At 36.8% G+C, this 17,925-nt stretch overlaps 2 protein-coding genes across 2 annotated transcripts; one reads left to right on the forward strand and one right to left on the reverse strand.

The window, feature by feature from the left end:
- The first annotated feature begins 3,739 nt into the window (after nt 1-3,739).
- Nucleotides 3,740-9,991, forward strand: LOC148353217 (uncharacterized). Its single transcript, XM_088352672.1, has 2 exons — nt 3,740-4,068; nt 7,015-9,991. Exons 1-2 carry the CDS (start codon nt 3,957-3,959, stop codon nt 8,967-8,969), a joined length of 2,067 nt encoding a protein of 688 aa, XP_088208798.1. The 5' UTR covers nt 3,740-3,956; the 3' UTR covers nt 8,970-9,991.
- Nucleotides 9,992-12,879: 2,888 nt separating this feature from the next.
- On the reverse strand, nt 12,880-15,999 carry LOC148353218 (uncharacterized). Its single transcript, XM_088352880.1, has 4 exons — nt 15,866-15,999; nt 13,504-13,547; nt 12,999-13,444; nt 12,880-12,930 (listed from the first exon to the last, which is right to left on the reverse strand). The coding sequence occupies exons 1-3, from the start codon at nt 15,886-15,888 to the stop codon at nt 13,023-13,025; spliced, it is 489 nt and encodes a 162-aa protein (XP_088209006.1). The 5' UTR covers nt 15,889-15,999; the 3' UTR covers nt 12,880-12,930; nt 12,999-13,022.
- Between the last annotated feature and the right edge of the window lie 1,926 nt (nt 16,000-17,925).

Here is a 17,925-nt window from a genome sequence, read left to right on the forward strand (position 1 = left end):
TCATTTTTATTCAATGGACGATGTAATGACTTGGCAACTAGTTAAAGCTAGTTATTGTCATTCAATGGAATAAAAACCCAGTTTAGGCTTTTTAATCCAGTTGAATCTATGAATTGGTTGACTTTTATTTTTCTTAAGGGGTTTGGCATACAATCAGTGACTGTAATCGGTGCCATTTGAATGATTGCAAAAGTAGCCATAAAAGGAAGTGTAACTTATTGACTCCTCGTGGTAAAGAGCATTTTTTTTAATTCTAATTGGCGTATGCCTTGTGTTCTCACACGTTTTTGCTGATACTAATTCTCAACCTAACATGTGGTTAGGCTGAACTACTGTGCTTTTAAAATTTCCTGAAATGACACTCATATTTCAAATTGATCCAAACTTTTATATAAATTTGGCTTATGGACTCTAAGAAGGCTAAACTATTTGTAGCAATTTACACAATTGTACTTGAGCCTCTGAATAGCTAAATTTGTCAAGGTATCCCCAATAAAATAAACATGCCTTGGTTGAGGCAACTCAAGGTCTTATTATATTAAGCAGGCTGTCAGGCTCTTATTGGATGAGATTGTGAATCACTTCAGGCACTGCTGACTAATCCTGAAGGATGGGAAATTTCTCAAAAGGCCAACTCAGGGTTGCATTTTAGCTTGCTGGATGTGAATTTCATTATCCTGTATTTGTTACTGTAACTCTAACCTCACTTGTGCATTTGGCCACATTGAGCGCAATCCGTGCATCGCAGCAGATGAGGTGAAGTTTACCATCTGGTTATTGTCCCGCTACCACTCTTTACTGTATTGGTTAAATGCACACAGAACAGCGCGAACTATGAGTCTGACACAATTTAGGTCAGAAAGGTGGAGCTGAAAAAGCCCTAAAAACTAAACATGAAGTCTTTAAATTTATGGAACAAAATTACCTGGAGAAAAATGTTGATAAGTTGGGCAATTGTTACATCTACCTCACGCATTTCCGATGGATTGTCAAAAACTGACTAAAGTAGATGTCATCAATTTTTAAAGAAACGAGAAGCAAAAATTTTAATGTTCATTTATTTTCATTTTTCTACGTCATGTGCCCCTCGTTTTGTTGCAGTAATTTAATCTTATATTTTAATCTAATGCTTTTGTAATAATCACAATGTACTGTACTTTTGTGGGGGTTGGAAACTATTAGAGCATTGACATGCAAAGTGCGTTTCTACTTACAAAGCTTGCAGGTTAGGAAGCTACAGCCCGAACAAATTCATTAGTACAGCTACCCCTATACCTGAATTTTTCCTTAATAAAATTGCTTCATTAGAGCTTGCTACTGTTCCATTCATTCCAATTTCTACATTGCTAAGTGGGCCAGCTTTGGGCAGAAAGCTCCTGGGCTGAAAAAGGGGCCCACTCTGGCCCTGCCTCCAAGTCCATGCCATTCAAAAAATTGTTTCCCCGGGGTGGTCACGCCTTCGGCCAGTCTTTTATTTATCCAGGGAGCTTTATTTAAAGAGATTACAAAAGACCTTTTTTTGGAAACATGTCAAATACAAATTTCTGCACCTAAAAGTACTGAAATGAATGTTTATATATTTTTCAATCTTTTCACATATTTTTGCTTATTCAAATCAATATTCCTTTTTTTTTTTTTTTTTAATGTATCCCTTTTAACCACTGGGAGGGGGCTATATAGTAATGTCATTTTAACGAGGAAGATATGAGAATATTAGTAGTAAATAATAGGCGGAATTAATGGCCCTGCATTGGGAGCTGACTGAGGACATTGGGAGTAACGTCCAATTCTAGAGACGGTATGTTGAGAGATGCCAATGAGCTTGGATGTATGATTAAAGGATACATTCGTCTCATGAGTTATACAGACAATATAATGTGTATCACCTCCTGAAACCACTGATGACAACACTGTTGCTGGCCAGGCTATGGTATTAGGTGAGAGCTGATCTCTACCAGTGAAACTCAGCTTGGTCCCATGGTGGTATGGACTACTTCTTGCACTATCTACACTTATTTTATGCCACAGACCTGTGAAGGTAGATTTCTGAGCCTTGCAACAGGTAATGGCTAGGATGTGATTGATTAAATTGTGCAGAAGTCTGGGGCAATAATTACAAAAGTTAGCTACAGCCCCTTTTTATCCTCCAAAAACGTGCAATTAGAACCATACACAGGGTAGGATATCATTATCATACTAATATCTTATTCCTGCTGTCCAAATTATTAAAATTTTCACTTCACAACTGCTATTTAAGGTCAGCAAAATTATCAAAAAATTATTCACTCGGAAAGAGGGAAGTAATAATTTAAGGGGCTGTAGTAAATTCAAACTCCCAAAGGTGAGAACCACCAGGAAAAGTATGTGTGTGTCCGTGTGTGGAGTCAAACTTTGGAACAATTTCAAGAAAAGATCAAACAATAGATAGATACTTTATTCATCTCTGTAGGGAATGTCCAACTATTCACATGTTCAAATATAAATACAAAAAAACATTACTGGCAGAATACAAAAATGAAGAAAATGGCGTATGAGTGATACTCGAAATTGGAAATATTGCGTTAACTCAGTTAACCTTGTTATTGTTACTGTAATATAACTGTTATTATTGCTAATGTCGTTTTTATTATTGATGTCAAAATGATATTCAGTGACTAGTAGCATTAGAATGTTAATAGATGGTACTACGATGATTAATGTTTAACATATGCAGGGTTGGGTAGGGTTACTTTAACTTGATTTCTTTCAATTACTTTTGGATTACTCCAATACCAAACATGCTAGTAAACGACAAAAGAAACTAAATGTGAATAAAATTACTAAGTTTTCTGCAGACTTGGGGAGTGACGGAATACATGGAACGGCAAAAATCATGTTGGCAAGCTGTTTGGATTTATTTTCATTTTGTTTCCGTCGCATTTTATGTTGGTTTTGCCGGAGATCAAAGAGATCAAAGCCAGGAGAGAAAGCTTACCACGTGTTGTGAGTCATAATTGTATTCATATTTAGTTTCTGTCTTTTATTAGCATATTTGGTATTGGAGTAATCTAAAAGTAATTGAAAGTAATCCAGTTAAAGTAACCCTACCCAACCCTGAACATATGTGACTATTGTTATTATTATAATTATTGATATCTGACCTATGTAATATGTATATCCGTGAGATTTTGTTATATCAGACACAAAAGAGAAGCTATCTATAAAATTTGATTAATAGGGAAGATGAAGGGGCAGGGAAAATAAGCGTCTGCTTCTTACTACCCCTTTTCGAACATGTTATGTTAACATTAATTTAGTTGTTGAGTCATTGTTTTTGTCCTGTTTTTATTTTATAATGTTTGAAAACAAAGTTTTCATTCAAATTCCTAAATATTAAAGCAAACATCTAGAAGAATTCTAATGAAGCAGAGAGACAATTTGGAATTAAGTGTAAGTATAGATGGTCACCCCTCTTGAGGGATATGACAAAGGTAGATAGATAGATAGATGATTGATGGACAAAATATAATAAACATCTCAAGATTATGATATTTTAAGCCAGCAGAGAAGGCCTTATAGGCCATGACGGCCCACCACTGTAATTCTATTGACTGAGTTGACCGCGTCAACGTCTCAAAACGAAACCGGTTAAAAGATGTAATTACCTATTTTCGCCTGCTAGAGGCAGTAAAGCACTAAACGAAATGCTAACAGTGGGTCGCCTACCGGAAGTAAACAATCCCTTTTCCGCTTACTTAATTCGTGACGATTGTGAGCAAAATGGTGCTGGCTTTTAGCTTGCTTTTATGCTTGCATTTCCCCTTTTTAGTATGTTTGTCAGTGGCCAAACGTAATGGCATCTTACTTGACACCAGCACAAAGTGTTTAGCAAATGTTTGTTTCATTATGTAGCCTCGTGAGGCGATACGTCACTAAGCGGGGATGGAGTGAGCGTGGAACATTATGGTTGTGCAAAAATGTGTACAAAAAGTGTGAAAAATGACGACGAGAGGGAAATCAAAGACGAGCGACATCATCATCAACTGGCTGATGTTTTCAAGAAATATCAAGATGTGTTCCACGGTGCAGGTTTGTTTTGGTTTCACTTTCGCGGTCTTGGGAATGTTCCCTCTGTGTACAGTATTTATTTATTTTAAACATTTTTCGTCAATTAATTTTTCGTTGTTGTGGTATTTTACATTGCCAGATTTAAAATCTTAGTTCTAAAATTGGCCTGGTGAATTAAACATTCTATACCTGGCATACCACTGGTATCGATTTGATTTCATAGTTTTTATTTTTATTAAAGAGTAAGAACGCATGGAGATCCCCAAAATAGGACTATCCAACGAAATTAGTTAAAATGTGAGCTCAAAATTAGGTCTTTTGTTTTCAGATTCTTTTGAGATCACACTCAAGGATTAGAGATCATCTAAGTATTGAGGCATTTTTTTAATGTTGATAATTGTTTATAATTTAACCGACGCTCAAATTCAGGGGAGAAGTTCTTGATTCATTTTGAGCCTTTGAGGAGAAAAAGAGAAGACTGCAAAATTCCCAAGATGTACAAGATCCGGCCTGTTCTAAAGCAGTGATTCTCAACTGGTCTGACCCCCAATTCTACGCTAATGACAATATGCGACCCAGAAGACATTTCCACTTCTCCAATCCATCGAATCTAAAAAAAAAAAAAAGTTTAAAGCACAGATAGTATAATATATTCACATTTTTTTCCCTTTTTCCTCCCCAAAAAACAAAATGACCAGAAAAAAACAAAATGACTTCAAGTACCTTATATACTTGCATGTAAGCCTACAACGCGTATAAGTGACCCCCTAAAACTGCTTTAAAATAGCCATGTACTAAGATAAATTCACAACATTATTAAACCCTTTCCCTTAACAACAAAAATTATTATACTATTGAGATAATAAAGAATAATATACTGGTTGAAAGATAACATTTCAAACCCTTTATTGTACCTTCCAGCAGCCCTTCAATGGCACTCGTACACCATTTTTGTATTTTGCAATCATTTCTTTCTTAGACTCTTTGTCTCACTTTTTCCCACTTTTCCTTCCCTTTATCACTAACCTTCTTTAGACCCATTATTGTGGCCAATCCAATAAAATTATGATAAAAAGAAATGCGATCTGTCTTAAACCAATTTATACAGCTCCGATTGAGTAAAGAGTAAGAAGAGATTGGGCAGGTCATTATTGCCATCTACTGTTAAGGAGTGTTACTGACCCTGTTTTTTAAACTCTTAGCATTATTTTGCCACGGCAAAGACATGCGACCCGCTTTTAGGTCCACCAGTTTGGAAGCAATGTTCTAACGGTTCTTCCTTTATTTAGCCTGTTCTAATGGTCCCTCTCTTTGGTTACAAAGGGTATAGAACCTGAAGCCCATCAATATAAGCACTCTTCATTTACGTGTTTAATACTCAAAATAGGACTAAGCACTCAATAATAGTTAGAATAAATATGCAAACAGTATGCAAGTTGTAATAGTCAAAATCCGCTAAGAGTGCCCACGTGCTCAATAATAGTAAGCTTTCTTCAATGCAAGCGTGTTATTGTCAAAATAGAACTAAGAGCTTATTAATGGTCAGAATAAAGGCGCATACAGTGCACACACATGCTTGATAATCGTAAGCATTTGTCATTGCAAGTGTTTAGTATTAAAAATAAAAATGCAAGCAACCCACAATGTCGCAATAGTAGTGACAAATGTATCGACATTTCGTTCTTACAAAGAATGACAATACAAAGGAAATTATTATTATTAAATTATTAAATTCTTTTTTGCAAACGTTTAATAGTCAAAACACGACTACCCTGGCATTTTAAGTATTCCTATTTGCAAGCAGAATTAAAAACAAACTGTATACTAATTTCGACAATTATATAATAAATGGTTTTCTGATAAAATACCTTTAGAAAAAACTGTTATAAGAAGAATACCTTAAATAAATCGGACATGAGAAATTTGGACCACAAATTGACGCGATACTAAGCAGGAGGAATAGAAAAAAATATCTTATCGGACCAACCACAGCCACAGTTAGGAGGGAAAATATTTTAAATCAAATAGCTATATTCCTTTGGAATTTTAATAGATTTCAGGAAATCTCTTGACACAATAAATCATTACTTAAAAAGCTAAATCAAGGTGGAAAGAGAGGAATTGCTCATCACCGGGTAAAATAATATCTCAAACAGACCCCAATATGCTTGATTGGTGATAGCAATTCAAGTCTTATCAGCATTAGCTGTGGAGTCCTTCAAGGGTTTGTGTTAGGACCTTTGCTGTTTTTATTTTTATTAAATGACTTAGTTTAAGTATTATTGAAATCCAAATATATTATATTATGCTGACGATATTTCAATATAAGGCGAATGTACACATTTCCAGGAATTGCAGGCAGTAAAGACCATTGAGGTTAACAAAATAAAAGAATGGTTTGATGAAAATTATCAATAAATGTATCAAAACATAGGTTATGGTATTTGGGAAATTCCCAAAAGACATTGAAATACAAATCAAGAAAAGTAACATTCACATGGAAAAGGTAAAGATTTTTAAGTTTCTCAGAGTGATTATTCGCCATGATTTTAGCTGGAGACCCCATACAAATAGCATTCATTCCAAATTAGCAAAGAACATTGCAGTTATAAGTAGATACAAAGATATGTGACCAAAAAAAAAAAAACCTTCATATAATGTAGTTCATTAATTTTGCCTTATTTAAAAAACTGTATAGAATTTGGGGAAATACATATAAGAGCAATATAAATCACTATTTTTTTTAACAGAAGAAAGCGATCAGGATTGTGCATAACTTTGGTTATGAAAAACATACAAACTGTTGATAAAATCCAACATATTAAAATTTGAAGGCGCAGTGAAACTACAAACATCAACTACCAACAAATTTTCAACAATTGTTTTCAAACAGAGCAGACACTCATTATCTCAGGGGAATCCATAACTTCAAGCCTAACAATCATTTTGTCTTTTTACTTCCTGCAGAGGTTGTGGATCCATGCTCTAAAGAGCAGAAGTTTAGTCTAGAGACGGGTGATCCACAACTTCCCCAGTTTAAAGAAGAACAGGGACAGTTTAAAGAAGAACCAGAAGACAGCACTCTGATGAAAAAGGAAGAAGAGGAACATGGCGTAAGTCAGCAGGACCAGAAGATCGAAGGTCTAGATGATGCAGAGATTACCAAAGTGACTCTGACTGGTGACCAAGTAAAGAGTGAAGATGAAAACGATGAATACAAAGGCGATGGAGACCAACATGGATCAGAAGATGACTGTGATGTCTTTAAATCTGACAATGATAATGAAGTACAACCAGAGGCATGTGGCACATGTCCTATTAGCAAGAAACCTTGCAGATGTTCCGATTACCACAAACATTTTTTGAACAAGTCAATTTTAAAAACACTCATTGGAACTCACAGCAGGGAGAAACAATTATCCTGCTCAGTTTGTTGTAAAACATTCAAGCAGGAAGGTCACTTGAAAAAACATGCAAGGACGCACGCCGTGGAGAAAAAATTTGCATGCTCAAACTGTGGTAAAAAATTCTCTTTAAAGGGAAATTTAGTAAGACACACAAAAACTCACACATCAACTCAGAAAAAAAACAAAAAAGGGATACAGAATGTGGAGGATCCCTTCTGCTGCTCAGTTTGTGGTCAAATATTCGCCAGAAAAACAAGTTTATTGAGACACGTTAGAACACACACTGGGGAAAGACCTTTTATCTGCTCTATTTGTGGAAAGCGATTCACAATGAATTCTGACTTAACAAGACACAGGAAAACACACACTGGAGCGAAACCGTTTGCTTGCGGCATCTGTGGTAAGAAATACACTTGGAATAAAGATTTGATAAGGCATACAAGAACACATACTGGGGAGAAACCTTTTTCCTGTACGGTGTGCGGCAAAAGATTCTCCATGAAGATCGATTTGATACAGCACAATAAAACGCACAGCGGAGAGAAACCTTACACCTGCTTAGTTTGCGGCAAACGATTCACCATGAAATCGGATTTGTTACGGCACAAGAAAATACACAGTAGAAAAAAAAGTTGGAAGAGGTCAGCTGGGAATCTGAATTCTGTATTGGAAGCTTTCTGTCTTAAAAAGCAAAAGACCCCTCGTGTTAAGAATGACTTGGAAAAACCTCCACTTAGTAAGGGGGAAGTGAAGGAGGATAACAAGACCAAGTTAATAATTACCGTTGTGAAGAATGAAGACGTCAAAGGCGGGGTTCAAAGTGAGGAAAAGGCTGAGAAACCAGGTTGCAGTTCAAATCAGGGTGATGGAAACCCACAAGCTTCCAAGTTATTCACTCCTCTTTCGGATAGCGACGACCCGACGTCCCGTTCTTCTGACACGGACGACGAAACAAACTCCAAAGATCACAGGAAACGCTCCAAATGTTCTCAGTGCGATAAGACATTCGCTACCAAATCCACATTGAAAAGACACATGAGAACACACACCGGGGAGAAACCTTTCGCCTGTGACTTTTGCGGGAAAAGATTCACCGGGAAGACCAATTTAATCACGCACACAAGCAAACACACAGGGGAGAAACCTTTTGCCTGCTCGGTCTGCGATGAAAAGTTCACTTATAAGGAGCAGTTAGTACGACACGCTATCGAACACACTGGAGAGAAACCTTTCCAATGTTCAGTCTGTGGGAAAATATTCACTTGGAAGGTGGATTTTCGAAGACACACGAGAACACACACTGGGGAAAAACCGTTCACCTGCTCGCTTTGTAATAAGACATTTTCGAGGAAGTCGAGTTTAATTCGGCACACGAGAACACACACCGGGGAGAGACCTTTTGCTTGCTTGGTTTGTGGACAAAAATTCACGCAGAAAGCACATTTAGTTACTCACGCAAGTATACACACTAATCCCACTAAGCGTCACCTTTTGCCTGCACAATGTGCAACCTAAATTAAAATGATTTTGTGGGATTGATTCATATATGAGCACCAGTAAATTATATTTAAAATTGAAAACAATTTGTCTTTTTGTGTGTGGGTTTGTTTTTGTTTTTGCATTTATGGCCCAAATATTTATAATTCTCTCCTGACTAAAATTAATTGCAACTGCCCAAAGAGTGACGGTGTTCTTTTTTTATATTCAATGTATTCTCACTAAATTGTGGCAATGGCGTGATAATTGTTTTACATTGTCCATAAAAACAGTATCTTTATAAATATTTCCTAATTTAGTACCTAATTAGGTAGAAAAACATTTTTTTCAAGTGAGTGTAACATCCACCTGTAATTACTAATCAAAAACTATATAATACTATATCAGTAATTTAGTATTCAAAGAAAACTACAATTTTGACAACAATCATTCATTAAATACAATAATTTGGGATTTTTATTATTGTTAAAGAAAATATATTCATGAATTTAGCTTTCCAAATAACACACCTATTTTTTTATATCACTAACAATGGACTTATACCAGTTGTGAAATCAAAAGTATTACATACGGTGTTTAAATGAATAAAAACCCAGGTAAGGTTTAATTATTAGCCAGTTTGTTTTTTTTCTTGTCAGCATCATTTCAGACTACAGTAATCCCACGCTTTATCGTGGTTTACTTTTTTGCTGTTTTGTTATTTTGTAGATTTTTATCGTGCATTGTGTTCTGCATCCTGTTTGGCTAAGCAGTCAACCCGCCCCTTTTCTGCCAGTGTCTTCCTGCACAAACGTCAAGTTGGTCAACCAATCATATTTTACATAACCAATACATAAGGCAATGTAGTAGCAAAATTATCATCAAATTGTAATTGACCATGTACAGAAGTTGATTGTAAATATATATGTTTTTTCAAAAATAGCAATACTTTTATTTGTTTGGAATATTCTTTTCATGTCATATTTTTTTCGTCAACGTGAGGGCGACAAAAATATTGAAGTAGATCGTGTCCTTAATACAGTAATAAAGCAACAAGATTAGATTTAAAAAAAAATATGTGACAGTTCAAAGGTTTTTTTTGTAAAAAAAAAATATGTTATTTGTTCAACAAGAGCTTGAGCCTGTAAATAGGGTTTGCTTTTTGGTTTCAATCTAGAGTATTGTATAAATAAATTGCAACATTGTTATATATATTATATGTCTAAGACAAGTTAATCTTTTGATGATTCTTTAATCATACATTCCAGTTATCCTTAATGTCCCTAGTCGGCTCCCAATACAGGCACATTAGTTCCACCTATTGGTGCCTGCCAATATTCCCACATCTCCCCCTTTAAGTGATTTACCCTCATTTATTTTGACGACACAATATCAAAAACTGCTTTTATATAAGACAAGTTATTACAAACCCATTCTCACAGGTCTTCCGATTATGCATTCCATAACTCTTACTGTTATCAAGTCACAATTAGAGTTCTGGAATGACCAAGATTTAGGATTACTTTCTCCTCAGACTTCTTGAGGGCACCTTGATTTTGTAGGACCTCGGTGTCTGGGTCTGAGGTTGCTCTGTGCTCTTTACCTGGACTCTGTCATGGTCGGAGCTTTGGTCTCTGCGCAGTGGCTTTTGTTAAGAAGACATGCATGCTTATTTAATGTTTGCTGATCTTTCTTTTTGTAAGATTGCAGATCCACTCCCACCTGTAGCCTTGGGTCTGGCTGGCAACTGTGTCTTCCTCAGCAGTTTAGTGATGTTATGCTCCTCATTTGCACATGTCACACAGTGTCCCACTTTTAGCTTCATCTGCTTTGACATACCTGGCCACCATATGGAATGATGTGCTCTGGTGATACATTTGAGATGCCATGGTTACCTTCATGAACTTTGTTCAGAATCTCTACTTGCAAGATTAACATGGATTATGAGTCAGCATCCTTTCATTAGCAGTCCAACTGCGAGTACCGGTAGTAGATACTGTCAATACTGCCAGTCCTCTTGAAGCTCTGGTGGAAGAGCCATCTCTTGGTCCAGCCATCCAGTTTGCACCAGTTTAGTGTGTTGCAGACATTCTATGCATCTTCTGTAGCATCTGAGCCTGACTCCCTTCTGACACAGGAAGGTGCTCCACCACCTGGTTGATGTAGGCACCAACATCCTACTCCAGTTATCTTTCTTTTGGCGTCGATGACTTTTGGATTGGAGCGCTTGATAGTACGTCAAATGTGATCCGGTTCTTCTTTGGCACATACTCAACCTTGGTGAAGAAAAGCAATCTCAGCCTAAACTTCAAGATTTTAGGGGAATGGTCTCTCTATATGAGACCGTCTATTCCTATGTCTCTGGGAATGAGCGTTACACTATGTCCCCTGTTGGCCCCCAACACACAATAGTTCTATTGGTTTCTACCAATATTCCTACACAAATGAATAAAGGATTCTTTCTTACGGGTTTGACTGTCGCGCCAGCTTTTTGGATGGCAATCCGAGGAATTAGTTGCTACGTATTTGTTCCAACCTCCCCTGCAGGCGGCAGTAATGAATCCGAATGTTTTGACTGTCGTTTGCTGATAGCATACTCTTAGATGACACCAATATATTGAGCTGTATTTAAAATTACCTAAAGCCCCCCACAGTTAGAGATACACACTTTAAAATTATGAAGAATATTTGTCAAAGTATTTATTAAAGGCACGTTATCTGCTCATTTGTCAAAATTGATAGTGAAACCACTGGCCATATTTTATTCTCATGTGCAATTATACAAGAGGTTTGGTAAAATGTTCAACTCTGGCTTACTCTTTTCTCCACTTTCCCCACCAACTTGACTAGATATCGTATAACATTGAGTCATTTTATAGGACAGTGACAAAGAAAGCAAAGTGGAAGACATTAACACGTTCCAATTGTTTTTGTAAAAAAAAAAAAAAAAAAAAAAAAAAAAAAAAAAAATGAAGCAAAAATCTGAATTAGCGACAAAGGAAATTTAGAGAAACAAGAATTGACATTTTGGTTCTCCCATCAACTTTTGCCTGCCTAATCTGCCACCAGAACACTAATAGCAAGCAAAAATTGTGATTTTATTAAAAGGGACAGAATTTTATGGCATTGCCTGGTAACAAAATTAGAGAAACAGTAATTTTGATTTTACAAAACTATACAAATCATGTAAACACTCATTTTAAAATACATATCTGTTGAGACATGACCATTTGAAATGTATCCCAAGAAAAATTTAAACGTAAAAGATTTTACTTTCCTTTTTCCACAAGGTTTTTACCCATAGCAGCAAGATGGTGGACAAATCATGCCAGCTCTCTCATAGCATCATGTTATGAATATTTGACTAGACATACAAGTTTTTTTTTTTTAATGTGCCAGTATCCATGGCTATTCTAATATTGGGAGGGGCTAATTGACAAAATCCCTTTGCATAGATCATTCATACTAAGGATGTATAACTGAAAGTTTTTCAAGAAAAAAGGCAAATTATGGATTAACTTTAACAAGAGGTAGTGCTGGCATGCATAAAAATGGTTCCATCATAACTGGTTTTAAACAAGCTGATGATATTGTCAGTTAATTTAATTCAACTAGTTATTGCAGTTTGGTATGTGAAAAATTATATAGGTCATGTATTGGCATCTCTTCAATAAGATGGCAGACAATTACAGCAACAATTATGTGAGGCGCGTCGTGAATTTTTTGAAAACTGAGCGTTGATGCAATTGCTTATGTAAAATAGATGTTTACCAAGTTGGCTGGATTTTGCCAATTTTAGGGTAGACATGGACAAGTGGGAAAAATATCAGATTTTAACCCAAAAGCACCAATATTAGCACTGTGTTCATTATGAGCATAGTGTTAGGGATGCAATTGACAGAATTGAAATGCAAGATTGGAAAGTCTTACAAAATGACACTGAGCAAAATATAATTCCAGGATTTATTGGTTTCTTTCCATGTATGCAAATTTCAAATACCTAGACACAAGAAAGGCAAATTAGTGCATGTTTGCCAATCTGGAAAAAGCTGTACAACATTTACTTACTTCAGACATTAAGCACAGGAGAGACTACCAAGGTTTCCAGCTGCGGCACCTGCGACTACGCTTGCAGCACATTTGATTGCAGGGGCAAGGAAAATATTCAGGCACGCAGTAAGCCCGAGGGCAATGCTCAGGTACTGGGCAGGGAGGAGGAATTCTGGGGCAATCAGGACATGGAGGGCAACTCGTCTCCACTTGTTCTCGGGACCAAGGAACTGCAACTCCATTGTACACTCTACCACCAGGCTGCTGGTTTGGATTGTAGGGTTCAGCCACGGGCCCCCTCGACGCTAAAGCCAAATAGCGGTCTCTGGCTTCATTCTGGTTATATGCATCCACGTTTGACTCTAGGTGGGCATAGTGCCGTGGGTCCCAGTTTGGTGACTGGCTTCTAGGGGAAGCCCAAGCTGACCCAAGAGGAGGCGCATAACTTCGACTAGATCCGTGTCCTGATAAAGAAAAATGAGATACTAGGGTTTTACGAGTCAGGAGAGTCGTAGGTGCTTACCCTGAACGTAGGGTCCCACGGCTAACAGCCAAAGCACAAACATCCTAAAAGAGAAAAAAAGAAACCATTCAACTTGCATTAAAGTTGGTGCTTGGCAAAACGGGCCGCTACCTTTAAAGTATTAAGCGAACAAAACCGGTTTCGGATGTGGACGGGAGAAGGTTCTCCAACAACCAGACTGTTCCCTCTAGTAATTTGCCATCATGCATTTCAGGGATTCTATATAGAAAATTATAAAATATACAACTCGAACATTTGCATTCTAAGTTTTAGCAGATATTTGCATTTACATTTCCTGGGTTTCTCAGGGACATGTGTTTGACAATGAGCTAAAAAAAAGTCACGATTTTGTATTTCATACATTAGTTGTTGCACTGACAAGAAAATATATTTTGATATTTTAATGTTTTACAGAGTACGGTATAAAAAGGTTAAGTTTAAATAAATTAAAAAAACGACTGAAGAGTGAAATACATTATGCCATTATAATAAAGTAGTCAATGCTAAGATTTAACTCATATGGAGGAGCAGCATTGATTCACACTGAAACACAGCAGCCAGATGAAGATGCTGCATCAGACAGATCGGGAGGCTTAATCTGCAACTGTTAACCATGGAAACTTGTGCCGTCGCAATCCATATGGCGGAGCAAACCCCTACCCAGGAAAAGGAAGGTTTTCGATAATCGGGTCGATGTTTAAGCCCAGGCTTTTGCTCCCTCGGTCTTACTCCTCGCCTTCTGATTGGATAAGCATCAAGAGGCAGAGCCTTTGCTAACCCAGACATGCCTGAGGGTGGATCAAACCACTGAGAGATTTTTTAAAAGTGGTAGAAAAAAGGTGTGATTAAGAGCCTACAGTACGTAAAAACTAGTCAAGTCACTTTAGGGAGGCATGGTCAGGTGGTGACCGATTTTAGCTTTTATAAGAACTTGTCAACTTGGTTCTAAAACGAGTGCCCACTTTCGTTTGTCTACGCCATTGCTTTTTGGAAGTATATCATTGTTTTTTTTTTCTCATTTATTGTAAAAGAAAAAAAGATTAACGAAATAAGGGAGCCATTCAAGTTTTAATGCAACTATAAGATCCTACCAAACCTAATTTTATTTCTTGCAGTTAGTCACGTTGAAATTTTAATTTTACAGTAAAATTGAGAAATCAAAAATGTCATTTACATTAAACATTTTTAAGCTTTTACAGAAAATGAATATCTGCCCCCAATACCAATTTTGTATTAGTTGCTCCCCAAGAATGGACGCCACTAGTCTACCTCATGACAAGAGAAAATAAGCAAAAAAAATAAATTGAGCAGGCCATGCATCGTTTATAATCATGAACTAGATGTAAACCCGTTTCCAGGCATGCACAAATATTTTGAGGTAATAATGGTTGTGCCCCCATGCATTTGATGTGCCTCCCCTCTGAGACAGACTGTAGTGGCTTGTAAGATACTAAATACAGTAACTTAAAATTGGGTATGTTCACACTTTATTTGACCAATTATGAAATTATTGTGTAATGGAATGTACTTTAATTTCATTGCTGGGTTTTGGTCTAACTTAGTTGCTTCCTTAAGTTTATTTTACATGCACTTTTAGTCTTTAATATTGGAATAGAAACATTTTTATACTACCGCTTAAGTGTGCATACACACATTTTAGCACCGAAAATATTTGTGCTACATTTATGATTATAAACTCATACAAGTGGGTTCAATTATTGAATCATAACATTTCAATTTAAAAAAAAATGTTTTAATTGATGCCAACCTTTTATGTTAAAATAAAATTTGAAAAAAAAATCCATCCCTAACAAACTTTGAGGGACCGGGCCAGAAGTAAACCCAAAGCTGCACTTAGAGCTGGTCTCCCAAATCAATTGTGTGCTACTCAAATATTGTTACTTCAGAATAATACTACTAAAGTAGAAGTAGACATTCAAATAGTTACTCAGGTAAAAAAAAGTGCACCAAACAATTTGCATGCTGTTCAGAGTTTCCACGAAGAAAATTGATTTAACGCTTTATACCTGAAATTCAGGCCCAAGTTTATATCTCTACTTAGATCAATACCGAAATTCCGATTATCACCCACCCCTAGTCACATGACCAAGAAGCTGAAATTGTCACGTGACAAAGCTTTGTCCATCACCAAGAATTACATGCATTGATTCAATTTGAAGAAAATGGAGTGTTTAGACCAACATTTGATTTTTCAGGACTTTGTTGTGACATAACTGCAATAAGGTTGATTAGGAGCTAATGAGTAAATCACCAAGAGTAGTGAAGCTTTGGCAGAAACTCTGTCTCAATTCTTGAGTTTTCCCATCACCCTTAAATCATTGCAAACAAATAAATCCATTACCTCACAAACAAGCCTGAAGCCATCTGTATACGTAATCACCAAGCTTGTTACAAGTTGAGCTCCAATGTCCTGCTGTTGGTGCAACACAACAATGGCGTCTTTTTAAGCAGTGACTCATGCAACCAATCAGCAACTTATTCCTTAATTACAGTCAGGTGTGCATGCGAACCAAATCAAGGAAAATACATTTTGGGAATTACAGATAAGCACATTCTTTAAAAATAAGTGAGAACTCAGTACAAAGTCTAAACCTATAAACGGGGGAAAAAGCATATATTTAAATTGTTAATTTAATTATGTTTAGATTTTATTTTGTATCGTTCCATTTTTACTATTGTGTGTGTGACCTGTGTTTTGTCATTTCCGGTTGTTGGGTGGGGTGAAAACGCAAAGAGGGGTGGCTATCCTTAATGTATGTCAGTGCTTCTCAATTATTTTCTGTCACGCCCACCCTCGAAAGAAGTAATCCTCTCGGATCCCCTAATATTGGTGGGGACAAAAAATGATTGCTCGATTTTGGTGGTAACGCCACAATTCCTTCCATGCCTTATTAGTGTGATTGGCTTGAAATGTTTTAAAATGGCGGCTTGAATTATTTGGTTTTGTGCTGTCTGCGGCGGACATTTTTTACTTAGCAAGCACACCGCTCTTTGCTCATCTCCCTCCGTGGTCGCAGTGAACTGCTACGTACAGTTCGTCAAACTTCGTCTTAGCTTTTGTAAGGAGACTTTTGTTTATCTCTTTACCCTGTGTCTCGCCACCTGTTTCCTCGTCTGGGTGAAATATTTTTCATGGGCTTACTTTTGAATCCACTTTACTAGTTGTCAACATTTCATATTATATGCTATATGATGGCTTAATGTAAAAAAAACTCTGCCAAGAGAGCACCACTGCGTCCTAGTGTAGTGGAGGTGGAATTGCACTTTATTCTGGGAAAGAAAAAAGAAGTTCCCCCAAGTGAATGTGCCCGCGTCCCCGCAGTAGTGTGGGCCCTACTAGTTGAAAATTGCATCAATTGTGGCTTTCATATTTTCATTGAAAATAAACTTTGTGGTGATGTCTTTTTATCCTTTGGTTTTGTGATGAATTAAAGGCACGAGTAAGGTGTTTGTGTTTGTACGTGTATCCATTAACCACTGGGGTCTTAGGGGGGACCATTTCCTGTGGTGTGTCTTGGGTGAGTACAGCCTGGTGGCACCCATCCCTCTCCAGGTCAGCATGTCTTTAATTCCTGCACTTTATTTAATTGTAAATTGATTCATAATTTTCACTATTTTAAGTCGCAGTACAGGAAAATAAATGAATACATAATAGAAATTACAAGTGACAAACTTTAATCGTCATTAAAGCATTCGTGTATCGTGTTAGCTCGCAATACACTTCATAACAGGTGTGTCAAACACACGGCCCTGTTCGATTAAAAAAACTAGCATGTCTCTTGGTCATTCTTAACAAGTTATGATTTGCTTTTAAATAAATGCGAATCAAATTCTCTTTCCAGCCGCTAGAGGGCAGTGTTGAGTTTGTATAGCTTGGTGAGTCGGTTCAGGTGTAAAACTGCATTCACCAGTTAACTCATTCAATGCCAAACATGAAAATCTTGTTTCCCCATTGTTTCTCAAAAATGTGTTGTGTTTAGAAAAGGTCCATTGTCATCTGTGATTATAATATGCAGGGTTGGTGACTAATGCGGGCTGAAAGATAAAGCTTAATACTGAAGAATAAAGCTAAAATTTGATCCAGCCGGCCTCAGAACAGAAACTCTGGACCCAGCTCCAGAGTCAAACTGAGTTTGACATTCCTGCCATACAGAAACAGCTAGTGGCCCAAAAATCATAACTCCTTTTAAAGGGACGGTGTGTATAATTTAGCAGCCCATAAAAAAATCATTAAAAACCCGTAACGAATCAAATACACAAATATCATATAAAACATTCATTTAAAAAAAATACCGTAGGAGAAATTGTTTATTTTACACGAGGCTCACCTAAAAAAATGATGTAAATGTCTGCCATCATGCTGCTATGGGTCCCCAAAAACTTCAAAAAGGCTGGTCTGTA

The sequence above is a fragment of the Urocampus carinirostris genome, chromosome 14 (genome assembly GCF_059441175.1).
Source record: "Urocampus carinirostris isolate Australia breed hairy pipefish chromosome 14, RoL_Ucar_1.0, whole genome shotgun sequence".
NCBI classification, from domain to species: Eukaryota; Metazoa; Chordata; class Actinopteri; order Syngnathiformes; family Syngnathidae; genus Urocampus; species Urocampus carinirostris.

What these genes read in the sequence shown, in the direction of transcription:
- LOC148353218 (XM_088352880.1), bottom strand. Translation starts at nt 15,888, where the DNA reads ATGGCTTCAGGCTTGTTTGTGAG. An exon ending in GCTTCAGGCTTGTTTGTGAG is followed by an intron (nt 13,548 to 15,865) that starts GTAATGGATTTA and finishes TTTCTCTTTTAG; the next exon opens with GATGTTTGTGCTTTGGCTGT. An exon ending in CGTGGGACCCTACGTTCAGG is followed by an intron (nt 13,445 to 13,503) that starts GTAAGCACCTAC and finishes TTTCTTTATCAG; the next exon opens with GACACGGATCTAGTCGAAGT.
- LOC148353217 (XM_088352672.1), top strand. Translation starts at nt 3,957, where the DNA reads ATGTGTACAAAAAGTGTGAAAAATGACGACGAGAGGGAAATCAAAGAC. An exon ending in AGATGTGTTCCACGGTGCAG is followed by an intron (nt 4,069 to 7,014) that starts GTTTGTTTTGGT and finishes TACTTCCTGCAG; the next exon opens with AGGTTGTGGATCCATGCTCT.